This window comes from Neurospora tetraspora (genome assembly GCF_033439725.1).
Source record: "Neurospora tetraspora strain CBS 560.94 chromosome Unknown B0H65scaffold_7, whole genome shotgun sequence".
NCBI classification, from domain to species: Eukaryota; Fungi; Ascomycota; class Sordariomycetes; order Sordariales; family Sordariaceae; genus Neurospora; species Neurospora tetraspora.
In genome coordinates, this window is record NW_026944389.1 from 2,330,024 (window position 1) to 2,342,895 (window position 12,872).

The window sequence follows — 12,872 nt, forward strand, 5'->3', positions numbered from 1 at the left end:
TCCCGGTCTAGGAAGACCAGGAGGCTAATGACGACAGCTGGCAGCAGCGAAATCGGCCTCCAATTTGCACCATTATAATAGAGCTTTGCCCAACACGAACAACACCATCTCGCTGCTGTGAATGGAATCCGTTTAAACAAGGAGTTCACCCCGTCAAGGGACACAAAGGCTGGACTACAAGGCCTGCAATAGACAAGATTGTTATGTTGAGGAGTGGTGAACACACCTCGGGAGGTGAAAGGCGCTTGGGCCACAAAGCTCACAAAGGAACCTACAAGGCCCGGCTTCCATGGACGACGATGATATATGGAAGAATGAAATGGCAGTGTGACAGGCTCACAGGTTCTGGATGGTGAAGTGGCAGCACTAAAAGCGGTCTTAGATGGTTTTGTCTGAAATGCAGCGGCGATGACGGGACTCCTGGGCCAAAACTTCAGCAGCTGAGAAGGAGGGGAGTCCAGCCCGAGCCCGAGCGGGCTATGGCGGGCAGCCGGGCAGCCAGTGCCCACTGGGCAGGCCCAGCCAGCTGCTTGCCTGTTCCAGTTTCGCCAGGAAACACCACCCTCGTCCTCCACCTCCACCTCCGCTCGTGCCTCCTTCGCCCTCCCAGTCGGTCTCCCGTCCAGCCCGTCCTTGCCCTGAACCCCCATCTGGTTCTGCGCTGTCCCCATTCCAGTTTTACCACACTGCACTTGTGACTTGCCTCTCCATTGTCATTTACGCCCCTTCTCTCCGCATCGCAACCTGAACCTGAAGCAACAAGAGAACGGTTTCTACTCTATTTTAGCCACCGGCCTTCCAGAACGCATCACAAAACCATAACAACAGTACTATCACCTGTCGAGAACACTACCGTCATCTGCGGCCCTCCCGCAATTTAAAGCATCGTTTTCAATCCCGCCGCATTGCTCCTGCCAGTCTCACTCTCCTCGCAGTCTCTGTTGGCCCACCAGCAGACGTAGCCGGAGCAGTGAAGCCGGCGAGCAGCCAGCCGCAGCCTCCATCATCCCGTCCGTCATCTAACCCCCTCCATCCATCCACCTTTGTCCTCGTGCACAGTCTGCACAACCTGCACCTACCGACCCGTCTTCCGCAACATATCCCTCGACCCGACTCGAGCTGTCGCCGCGCCGGTTCCCTCGACGAATAAATATCACTGGATTGCGGCATTGTGCCGCTAGGACGCCCGCCTCCTCCTGCCTGTCACCGACTTGCTGTCCTCCCCTTGCCATCTGCGGATGCTGGTGAAGCTACCACCTACAGTCGATGGTCCTTGCATAATATAAAACCACAATACCATGGCAGCAGTGCAATACTCGGCAGAATATCTGCTGTATCTACGGCAGTCGCCATTATGCGTTAAGCCTCCCGGACTCCCTCCCGCTGAGGAGTGGATGGGGTATGTTCTCCCAGCTCGGCCAGGCGATGGGCGCACATGAATGGTTACGCATTATACATGTGCGCCCTGCAAGGAATTCCTCGGACACTCTGGCTAATCCTTCATAGACCGCCTCCAGAGACAGGCCGCAATAGCCAGGCCAAGACCACAAATGACCGCATCAAAGGCGGGGACAGTTTTCTTCTTAACCAAGAAAATAGACGTCCAGCGCTGGATCGTAACGGTTCACGCAACACAACGAGTACGCTTTCTCCCACTCCCGTATCTTTGGGTTCGGGATGCAATTATGTGATCTCATGATGGATCTCTTGCTGACCCTATCAGATCCTGAGGACATTATCCTTGGACCTCCCAGAACAAGCTTCGCATCCGCCACAACTTTGCGCAATAACAGGACCTCTGACGCCGATAAGGGACTGAAAGATAACGACCGACAGGATCGGACGGATCGATTCAACTTCCGCACGCGCACCAATGACTCGGAAAGTACCAACGACCGGTTTGGTAACGGGCGAAACAGCGCATTCCGCCGCCGTGGGGATGATCAGGACAGGGACAGCGAAGGCTGGACTCCGGTCAAACCCCGCAAGAGCTTTGGTACTGAGGGCGCAGAGCGATTTCAGGGTCGCATGGGCGCCGCCGGAGAGCGTTTTGGCGGCTCCCGCGATACCCAGACTAAAGATGTTTCGGATCGCCGTAACCGGGCCCAGGACCTCAGGGACAAGGACGGCGAAGACATTGATACACCTCGCAGGAACGGCTTGTCAAGGGGCAAGACCGATTCGTGGTTCAACAAGGAGAATACGAACAGCAGCGACAACAATGGCGCTTCTCTTTCTGTGAGGGAACGCATTGACAGGTCCAAGAGTTGGCGTGATCGCGAACCCGAAGATCGGCAGAACGACAGATATGGCGACCGAGCTGGTGGGTATGGCGGAGGAAGATATGATCGTGACCGTGACCAGCGCGTTGAGCGCGACCCTGAATGGCTCGATGAACCCGTTGAGCATAAGTCGCAGGGTCATACGGCCGAGGATTTCAAGAAGTTCATGGAAAGTATGAAGAGCAAACATGGCGGCGGGCCAAAGGCCGAAGAGAAGGCCCCTGCGCCTTTGCAAACCAATCTGCCCGAGCCCTCATTTGAGGCAGAGAGGGTGTTGTCTGCACCTGCTCTCGAAACTGGTCCAGACAAGTTCTTTGCAGCCTATGGCGGTGGCCTTCAAGTCAGCACTCCTACGGCCGAGAAGGAAGCTAGCAAGCCTACATCCGGCAAGGGGTCGCGATTTATGGCTTTCCTCGCTCCTCAGGAAGGAGCAAAGACAGAGCCATCTACTCCCGCTGCTACTGCTCCCTCGAGCGGACAGCCCAACGAAGGACCTCAAAAGAATGAGGCCGAGAAGGAGGCCTTCAATCTCCTTATCCAGAAGCTACAGAAGAGCGGAATGGGGGGGCCATCGGGGCCATCTGGACAGGCGGCCAATCCCATGGCTCAGCTCTTCGGCAGCTTTTCGCAGCCGGCTCATCTTGCGGACTCCCAACCTAAGAGCCAAGTTGCTTCCCCGGAACCGTTCCAGCAGTATGGTGGAGAGCGCCGTGACGACCCTCGATTCCGCGCACCCCCACCGAACCCCTTGCACGACATTCTCTCCCCTCGTCCTATGGCTCCGCCCACTCAGCCGCCTCCCATGACACGGCCCGATCAAGCATTGCATGATATCATTGCCCAACGCCACGCTATGCCGAACCATGGCAACAACCGGGGCGCACAGAACCCTATGGTGAATAACCAGACGGAATTCCTCATGAGGTTGATGCAGAATCACAAGGAAGTGCCTGAACCACCCCGGCAGGAACAGCTCCTGGTCCGGATGCCGCAGCCCACCAAGCAGGTCAATATTCCCGATCTTTCTGATCGTGAAGCCGAATATCAGCGAGAGCGTAGCGCCGCCCAGCGGCAGCAACAACAGATCAGAGGCCCGGCTCCTCCTGGCTTCTTCAATGACCAGTTTCACCCTTCAGATGTTGACAATCGTCCACATCAGCCGCCGACGCAGATGCCGACGCAGATTCTTCAACGGCCTCCTCCCCCTGGTCTGGATCATCACATGCTTCCTTTCCCACTGGGTGCTGGCGGTGCCGGTAACCCTGGAAGCGGAGTTGGTGGTCAACCGATGGGTCCGCCCCAGAGGCCCATGATTCCTCCTCCGGGTCTTGTTAATGGACCCCGTAACGGACCGATGCCGGGTATGTTCCCCATGAACTTCCCGCCTCCTGGTGGAGCGTTCCCGCCTGGACCTCCACCCCCGGATAGCCTCGTTGGGCCCCCGCCTCCTAGAGGGATGCAGCCTCCCCCCGGCTTTTTCGGTGGTGGACCCCCACCCGGCTTCATGGGACCTCCACCTCCCGGAATGGGTGGTTTCCAGGGACCAGACGGTGGCCCTGCTGGATTTGGTGGTGCCGGCGGCCTTCCTTTCCCCATTGATCGGCGCGGTATGCTCCCTCCTGGATACCGGGGCCCTTAGGATGGACAACGGAGGTCTGAGCAGGAGTAGGCAGTCGGTCTAGTCACTAAGTATGTGAGAGGGAGAGCTGTAACTACGAGTATGTGAGAACGAGCTTGTTCGGCATGGAAGTATAAAGATCGTGACGGCGGAGCGTAACAGACTATCTGAGTAGTCTCGACCCTCTCAATATAACGAGTCACTCAGCGCAATTCATTCATATCCTTGTTTGGTGTCGTGCATTCTCATCGGTTATTCAAGCGCTATGCTTTGCTATGTTATCCTATGCTCACGTAGTTTCTATTTGATAGCTCGCTTTGCGATCATTCCAATCGCATCTTTCAACCCTAACTGCCTAGCTTTATACCTGTAGTCTAATAACTTTGTACAAAAGCTTGAGAATTCGGTCTCATTACATATCATGTTCTGAGCGGAAATCTATCAGGGAGTGGACTTGTGAAGTGACACCGCTTCGTACAACTTTGTCGAAGGCTTGCACTCTGATCAGTCGTAGGACTTTCGTAAAACCGCGCTAAATGACTGCGTTCTTGATCATTCACACGGTGTCCCAATTGTGCCTTTCCAGTTGTTATTTTGTGACTATGGTGTTAATCTCGTTGTCTGCCTCCTTGAATGGTGTCGCTGTGTGGTGCGAAGGCAGTGGGCTGTCTAGTGTTTTTACATGTGGGTATATAGAGCCTGGGTTCTGAGTAGCTACCATCAACCAACTACGACACTTGATTAACAGGTGTACATCTTCCGTAGTATAGTGGTCAGTATGTGAGCTTGTCAAGCTTGAACATCAGTTCGATTCGCTCGAGACCCGGGTTCAATTCCCGGCGGGAGAGACCAATCTTTTGCTTTTTTTTTGCATTTTCACTCCTGCTGTGTCTTTCCATATTGATTCTTTGAATATCTGCTTTTTTTTTCTTCGTCGTGCAATTTGACATCTTCCTCGGTTATAGTTCTATCTTCTTTTGCTTGTACTGATCGGCTTGGGTGCACTGAGCGGCTACCAAAGCGATGGGGAAGATTGTCAGTCGTCTTGCAACATTCACAAGCAATGATAGAGTTGAGTTTATCCTATACCTAGTATTCATTATTCTAGTCAAACCATAAACCACTCGAATCTGTTATGCGAGTTTACTACGGATTCTGCTTTCTTTCAAATGTCAGGAGACTATGAAGAAAAAGACAACCAGCACTACATACACAGTAACTGAACTCGAGTTCGCTTCACTCTCCCACTCCCTTTCGAACTCTCAAGATCCCTACCCCACTTTTTCAGGTACGTACCGCTCCCCTGGTCAGCTCAACCCCGCACGCCATGCCCCTGGAAGTTGGGGAAGCTCCCAGCTGCACAATGTCCCCTTGTGCGGGACACAACATTATTGCCCCGAAAACAACAGTCGTCCCCGTCTGACTTGGATTTTGACCTTGTCGCGGCTTCATTTGGCTCCAGCCTTTACCACAATGCCGCCATCTCGACAAGTAATCGACGGCCTGTGGCGTTGTCTCTGCCCTTCTGTCGATGCCACCTTGCTGGCGAAGGCCCTTGAGAGCCCAACCCTGTCCTCCACCTCCGCAATCCGATCGAGACCGCGAGTCAGTCGCAAGGATGGCCTTCATCGACATCGAGGAGTGCGCTCGCTCAGTCAACAATCGTATGCTCATCGGGCAAACGCCGACAGCTTTGTCTCTCCCAATCTGTACATTGAACCGAAATGGCCACAGAGTCAACACAAACCCGGAGCCGTCACGGACGGGACTGTAACCGCGACCGAGATTATCCAAGCGACGAATGACCTTACCGAGGTCTTGAACGAAGCATCGACACCTGTTATTTACGAAGCGCTTCGTGAGCTTCGCAACCACCATGGGCAACACGGCAAGATTCGGCCTATCATACAGTTCCTTCTAAACAACCGAAAGGAAAAGCCGAATCCGTTCATTTACGAATCCCTGGTTGTTGCCAACTGGGATATCACAGGCTCGGCCGACGAACTTGGGTTCATCTTTGACTCCATGGTTGCAGCCGGTGTCGAACCATCAATAGGTGTCCTACAGAGTGCGCTCAAAGCACTAGCGGTCCATCCTGATTATCTTCTGAGGACCGATATCCTACGCTCCCTGGGAGCCAAGGGAGCCAGACCCGACAAACAAGCCAAGTTCAGCGTCACCTTGGGCCTTCTTCGCGATGGCCAATTTGAAAAGGCTCTAGATTTGCTGGATGAACTGGTGTACAGCGACCAATGGGTGCCTGCATGGATATACGAGATCTTTATCTACACGCTCTCAAGGCGTGGGTTCATCGAGGAGGCCGTCCGGGTCATGCAGGTAAGGCTCAAAGCTCGCAATCAGAACAGTCCGTCCCACGTGCTGCCTTTGGGAACGTGGTACTTTTTGCTCGACGAGTGCAGCAGGGCATTGCACTACGAAGGGACCAAGCTGGTCTGGGATCACCTGGTACAGAAGCGCATTGTCAACCCCCCTGACGGCGTCGTCATTAACGTGCTCAACACGGCCTCTCGCCACCAAGACGCAGACCTGGCTACTCGGGCCATCGAGCTTCTCGCAGAGAGGGGGGTCCGACTAGGCCTGCATCACTACGAAGCACTGGTCGAATGCTACGCCTACAACGGGGACCTGCTGAACGCGCTGCAGGTGCTTTGTATCATGGAGGGCGCAGACATTCCTCCCGAAGCCGCCAGCACGCGCTCCATCTTCCTCCTCTTCAGACGGTCGCCCGAGCTACTGAACGGCGTCAAAGAGATGATGGAAAATCTGAAGGCAGCGGGCTACAAAATCCCTATCGCAACTGTAAACGTGGTACTGGAAGCCGTCTGCGATGAAGAACCGACAGTTGACAAGGCATTCGGCATGTACCGCGACCTCCTGCACCTCTGCTCCTCGGGACCAGACCTACGCACCTTCCAGGCTCTCCTGCAGAAGGCGCAGAGTGCTCAGACGGCGCAGGAGCTGGAATCGGAGATGCTGATGTACACGCTCAAGCCCACGCGGGACATGTACGAACACTTTGTGCGGTGCTCTACCGCGGACGGCGACCTCAACACCGCTTTCAAATACCTGGCACAAATGGAGCTGGCGCCGTTGGCGAGAAATACTTCGCGCCGCATGTGGATCAGTCATCCGACTTTGGTCCAGCTGCTCAAGCGCTGCTTCAAGGAAATGGACCCCAGAGCATGGGCGGTTGTTGATGTAGCCAGGGAGAGGAAGATTGATCTGGAGATTGAGATCAAGAAGTTGCTTGCGGAGATGCCGAAGGAGACGGTGGTGTCGGATCAGAGGGCGCAAGAGGAGATAGCGATGATGGGCACTGTGGATATCGCGGCTGAAGAGGCCTTGGATTTTGGCGATCTCAAAACCTCGAGCTCATCCGCATCTTGATGAAAACATGTAAAATATTTAAAGGAAGTGGGTTGGGGGTAACATAGTTGTTTTAATGGTTTGATAAACACCGGGTGTCGGACAATATAAGGCGTTGTGCGAGCGACGTCTTCCAACAATAACAACTCGCAAGGTTGTATAGTGTAGCGGTTATCACTCCGGATTCTGATTTCTTCAGAACCTTCCGGCAACCCCGGTTCGATTCCGGGTACGACCTCAACTTTTGACTTTTTTTTTTTGCTCCTTTCATGGTCATAAACGCTCCGTACCACCTGTTTCCTTCCCATGGTCAATCTTTTTGTCGCTTCAAAGGCTGGAAACAAGTCGCCCGCGGAGTGCATCATTTTGTGTGACATGGAGCGTTCTCAGGGTGCCGTTTGTTTTGTTATTCTTTCGAATGTTTGATGTCAACAGAAAAGAATACCTCAAAGGACCAGGATGCGATACGATGTGCTTTTGTCAGGTCCAAGGGAAAATCAACCAGGTACTTCAAGCTTGGGTATCTTTTGCTTTAAAATAATCATATCCTTCTTGCCGTAACTTCCATGCTGATGAATCGAACACTCTAGTCCGGTCTATGTGTCCGAACCAAGTCTTCTTCTTCTTCCCAGAACCCATATGATGATTGCCGATGAACCATCATCATGGATTGTGTGTCGCTGAAACTGGTCTTCATGCCCATCTACCGGTATCTCTTACGAACACCGATTCGGTCCAAGATCCAGTTGATGCTTCTTCCTTGGTCCGCCCCTTCCCCCCCCTAATCGCGATGGCGGCAATCCCGCGCCCTCTCGTTCATCGTGTCATTATTAAAAGCCGTACTTTCGTTCGTTCGGTGGTCGTTAAGCCTCGCTCCGCTTTCCCAACAACATGGAATTCCACCTCATGCGCCCCTGCCACGGCCGCGACCTCCCCTCTGACCACCTCTGTCGCCTCCTCCTCGTCCGCCACGGCCGCCACGGCCACCGTAATCGCCTCTGTTCTGTCCGCCGCCGCGACCGCCTCTGTGTCCGCCGTGTTGGCTGTGTTGCTGCTCCCGAGCGATGTCGATCACGTCGTCCGGTACTCGGAGGTATTTGATCTGTTCGTCCATGACAATTAGCGAACCGTTGATCGATTGATACTGGAATTCTATCCAAAGAAGAGGGAAAGACAGGGGAAAGAGAGGGAAGGATCGAAACTTACGTTGTTTCCCTTGACATAAACCTCTGGTAACCTCACGAACTTATCGCCTTCCTGTTACGCACGTAGAGTAAGCCTTCCTGTTCCCATCATTCGTCTTGTTGGATTCTTTGTTTCGCCGCCCCCTCATCATCGCCATCATTGTCATCATCGCCAGAACGGAGAACGGAGGACGGAGGTAGCACTAACCGGGCTGGTCTGAACAACCTCCCTTAGCGTCAGATTCATCCACGTGTCGCATTGGATCAAGTGGCCGTTGAGAGTTTCGCCGTTCTTGAGCTCGACGAGCATGGGGTGGCCTTGCGCCGCGGTGAGGATGCCTAACGGTAGCTGTTTATTGCGAGAAGCAAAAGATTAGTACATTTCCAAAAGGGATACCGAAGTGACGATGTGTGCAATCAGAATTCAACATACCATGATTGTGAATTTGTAGATCGACAGCCGTTATTTAGGTTGCCTGGTGTTGTTGCGACGGAGATCAAAAAGGAGTTGACGTGTTGGATGCAGCGACCAAAGGGAAGTGCGCCAGCCGCGACGGGAAGCCTGTCTGTCTGTCCTGGTGGTGGTGTAGCTGCAGCTTGCCGGCCGCGGCCGCGACAACTCAGCTACGGATGCAGGCGGTGGAGCAATGACATGTGTGTGGACCAGGATGTCTGGAGGCCGAGAATTAGCCGGCCGGCAGACGACATTGAAGAGGGGCATCGAAAAAGGAATATCGAACGCGGGGTTGTCACGCAAGCGAGAGGTCACGGCAGCAGGAAGCAACGAAGGTTCGATCTGCCATTTCATTGCGACCGTCATCAAGTTCTGAATCGTTTCAAGGATAGTGAGGAAGCAAAAAAATGGGAAAAAGAAAAGCGATGGACGAGCTGGGAATCGAACCCAGGACCTTTCGCATGCGGTGAAACATGCTAAGCGAACGCTCTACCAACTGAGCCACACGCCCTGACGAATGTTGAATGCAGATCCCTGTTTTACACACTATAACTGCCATAGAGGTAGACATCTGCTAGGTCTAGATGTTATGATACCCAGCGGCCTTTTGCATCTTCTGTGAATGTTAAGCATCAAATAAATGAGTCCGTTGGATACGTATCCTACTGGGACCGAGTGGCGTGGATAAAGATCCGAGCAAACGATCTGTTCAATTCGGAGGTGAAAGCAGGAACGCTAACTGGACCAATTGAACTCCGACATTCTGAAGGTGAATAAGAAGGCTCGGAGACTGATCAGACACAAGAGTTTACCTCTGTATCTACATTTTCCGCGGGTATAGTACGTGTCATAGTCCTAGCGGACTATGGTAAATCAATCCCACCAAAATCCTCCGTCAGTCCTGGGACTCCTGGCTGGAGCCTTGTTTGGTAAGAACAGAGGACTAATCAAGATAGTTTGGAACTTGAGCGTGCGGCACTATCATTTCTATCATACCAAGGGGACTTGTTAAGCCTTGTAGTAAGTGGGTTCTAACAACGAAACGTACCCTGCTATTCTTTAGTTTTGCTGCTTATCTCCTGATCTGCTCCGTCTCCCGTCTTCTCTCAGCCCAATGTCCTGGTAAACTCACCCCATTAAAAGTAAAACTAAGTGCTGTAGTTTGATGTTTTTCTCGCATATTGGACCATTGATATAACAGAACGTAGAACACTCTGCACAGCCTTTTTACTGTAATGGCCGAGTCAGTTTTGACGATGTGCCCTGACCGTTTTCACCACAGCCGAAAATAGAGGTAGGATCAAGGGAAAAGAGGGCATCACTTTGATATTTGGATGACATAGAGGCAAGATCAACTCCCTAAGGTAACGGAGCTTCATGATGACTTCCCATATAACCTTGATAAGATGCAAGTTAGCTCTGATTGGAGGATAACTGGATGTGACTTTCTGATTCATGTTCTCTCATCGGTTATGGGTGTTAGTTAGTATGGAGATACTCGCCCTTAAACTATGTAAAGACGTCGATTAGAGAAAAAAAAGAACAAAAAAAACAGGCACTACTACAGTTCACGAATGGATACCTTCTAGAATCTATTCCGTTCGTCCATTTACAAATGGAAGACCTCAAGAGTAAGACGAAGTCTCTAGTTGTCTTATATCCTTGGTGTATTGGTACCGACTGCTAGTAGCTTTCCTTCCTCGGAACACTTCCTGCCTTCGGCCCAAAACCAGGATAGCGGACTGACAAACGGCGTGCAAGTCTTGCTACAGAAGCAAAAAAGGAAAACCAAATCATCAAATAAGACAACAAGGTACGAAAGACCGCAAAAAGCCAAAAAGATGTGGACGAGCTGGGAATCGAACCCAGGACCTTTCGCATGCGGTGAAACATGCTAAGCGAACGCTCTACCAACTGAGCCACACGCCCGTGATGTTGTTGTTGAAGTTTTCATCGGAAGTTGTCTTTATAAGGAACGACAGATGCTGCTGAGCATTCTTTGCGAGGCCGACGTTTGATATGTTGTCTCGATGCAGGTCCGATGCAGGTGTGAACGGTCTGGTCGGTGCCTTGCGCGATATCCGTTAAACTGCATGGTCAATGCCACATGCACCCGGTGTCGAAGATAGGCAGGGGTCTGTGTTCTAGATAGGAAGCTAGTCGCATGGGAAGAGAACAGGGCGGGAAAGGTTTGGCAGCTAAGGTACTGCAGAAATTCCACCTGATTTGAGACGTACGCGAATATAATGGAAGAGTACCAAGTTAATTTAGGATATGAAGACCAGAGGTACCGCCCTCAACGCTCATTTGACTTTTTCAATCGCAAAAGGTAGCAAGGTATGATGATGATAGGAGTGAAGCAGATAGTCCAGCCAGCATTTGAAAACATATCCGGTATAATGAAAGAAACAAATCGACAGGGTCTGGTCCGTCACCATTGACCAAGTCCATAGACATGATATGATTAGTGTACCAAATGGCCCAAACATGCCATTATCACCCATGGTGCCTTGTACCTACTAGGGTATCAGAGGTCGAAGCTCGCAGAGGACCCCACGGGTCTCTTCCGTCGACGCGCATACTACCCGATGTATCTCTCTCTCTCTTTTTGAAATCTGATTTTTTTTAAGCATTCTCGCGGCTCTTGCGGTAGCTCGCCTGTGGCGACAACGGCAATAGTTAGCACAATGAAGGCCTAGGGTTTACTGCAAAGAGTACGCCGAAGCACGACTTGCCTCCTGTTCGACCTGCAGTCCGTCAATGACGGGTGTAAGCTCGCTCAGAATCTCATGAGCACGCTTGTGATATTCCATCTGGGCGGCAATGAGCTCGGCAAGGTTACGTAGAGGTTCAGGTGTATCGAGGACCTATTGCACCCCGGTCTGTCAGTTATACAAGAAAGTACTAAATTGAATAATGAGGAGCCACTCACGTTCTTCATAACAGCCACAGCTTCCTCGGTCTGGGTGACGAACTCATCCTCCGCCTTCTCGATCTCCTCTTGCGCCTCGGGGCTGAGCTCATGCTCGTCGTGGGCGGGGGCGGCGGTTCCAGGCAATCTCCAGGTAGTACCCTTGACGCGCGCCTTGACGGCGTCAAGGTCAAGACGGGCCTTCTCGACGTTCTGACGGGCGCGCGTAGCGAACTTAAGGTTGGTGTTGAGCGTGGTATTCCATCCAGCGAGGAAGCGGCTCTGGATCTGGGCGTCCTGGGCAAGACGAGCCTCGCCAACGCTCTCCATGGCTAGAGCATACTTCTCAAGGGCCGTAGCCAAAGGATCCTCTCCAGCACCGGTATGCTGCTGGTGCAAAAGCTGGCTGCTCGCCAAACTGGCACGAGCGATAGCATGGTTGAAGGTCTTGGGCTGCGGCTTGGCGCTGGGAGGAGCAGTGAGGGCAGCCTGCGCCTCAGCGGTCGAGGTTGCCGACGACAAAAGCTGGACCTTTTCGCTGACGGTGCGGCCGAGATCCGAGAAGGTCTCCTTGATGTTGGGAGGGTAATCGTAGGGCTCGTGCGAGTATTGGGAGCTGTTGAACGGATAGCATCAGCATCACGACATCGGATAACACCCAGGCGGAATGTATTCAGGAAGCAACATACGTCACAGCGAGCATCTTCTGATGGACAGCCTTGATCGCATCGACACGCTTCTCGAGCTCGATATACTCGGCGGGCAATTGAGTCTGTCGCGAGGGCTGTCAGCCATCGCAAGCCATAGTGAGTAGCGACTCTCAGTTGCTGCTGACCTTATCCTCAGCCTGACCCAGTTGCTCCTTGGTAAACTGAACGGTGCGCGAGGCGATGGGAGCGATTTGCCCACCCCAAGAACTGCAATCGACCAGCAAGTTAGCTATCCGTGACTCTTTGTACCCAAAGGATAGAAGGAAGAGCATGGCGGGGCAAGCTACTTACCCAAGGTTCTTCTGGAAACCCTTGAACATATCCAT

At 52.6% G+C, this 12,872-nt stretch overlaps 4 protein-coding genes and 4 non-coding genes across 8 annotated transcripts; 4 read left to right on the forward strand and 4 right to left on the reverse strand.

Moving 5' to 3' along the window:
* Positions 1-1,023: 1,023 nt before the first annotated feature.
* On the forward strand, positions 1,024-4,043 carry B0H65DRAFT_295630 (uncharacterized protein). The gene is made up of 3 exons (XM_062823075.1): positions 1,024-1,399; positions 1,507-1,640; positions 1,724-4,043. Exons 1-3 carry the CDS (start codon positions 1,299-1,301, stop codon positions 3,919-3,921), a joined length of 2,433 nt encoding a protein of 810 aa, XP_062678633.1. The 5' UTR covers positions 1,024-1,298; the 3' UTR covers positions 3,922-4,043.
* Positions 4,044-4,655: 612 nt separating this feature from the next.
* B0H65DRAFT_t384 lies at positions 4,656-4,748 on the forward strand. Its single transcript has one exon. It is a non-coding gene; the product is annotated as a tRNA-Asp (tRNA).
* A 426-nt stretch (positions 4,749-5,174) lies between these two features.
* B0H65DRAFT_475964 (uncharacterized protein) lies at positions 5,175-7,531 on the forward strand. Its single transcript, XM_062827336.1, has one exon. The coding sequence runs from the start codon at positions 5,374-5,376 to the stop codon at positions 7,306-7,308; it is 1,935 nt and encodes a 644-aa protein (XP_062678634.1). The 5' UTR covers positions 5,175-5,373; the 3' UTR covers positions 7,309-7,531.
* On the forward strand, positions 7,441-7,525 carry B0H65DRAFT_t385. The gene has a single exon. It is a non-coding gene; the product is annotated as a tRNA-Gln (tRNA).
* A 660-nt stretch (positions 7,532-8,191) lies between the features above and the next one.
* Positions 8,192-8,907, reverse strand: B0H65DRAFT_445482 (uncharacterized protein; the record flags this gene model as incomplete). The annotated part of the gene is made up of 4 exons (XM_062825746.1): positions 8,192-8,389; positions 8,494-8,544; positions 8,680-8,820; positions 8,905-8,907. 4 exons carry the CDS (start codon positions 8,905-8,907, stop codon positions 8,192-8,194), a joined length of 393 nt encoding a protein of 130 aa, XP_062678635.1.
* A 444-nt stretch (positions 8,908-9,351) lies between these two features.
* B0H65DRAFT_t398 lies at positions 9,352-9,436 on the reverse strand. Its single transcript has one exon. It is a non-coding gene; the product is annotated as a tRNA-Ala (tRNA).
* A 1,333-nt stretch (positions 9,437-10,769) lies between these two features.
* Positions 10,770-10,854, reverse strand: B0H65DRAFT_t397. The gene has a single exon. It is a non-coding gene; the product is annotated as a tRNA-Ala (tRNA).
* A 773-nt stretch (positions 10,855-11,627) lies between these two features.
* Positions 11,628-12,872, reverse strand: B0H65DRAFT_445483 (BAR domain-containing family protein; the record flags this gene model as incomplete). The annotated part of the gene is made up of 5 exons (XM_062825747.1): positions 11,628-11,792; positions 11,858-12,452; positions 12,526-12,620; positions 12,672-12,753; positions 12,838-12,872. The coding sequence occupies 5 exons, from the start codon at positions 12,870-12,872 to the stop codon at positions 11,628-11,630; spliced, it is 972 nt and encodes a 323-aa protein (XP_062678636.1).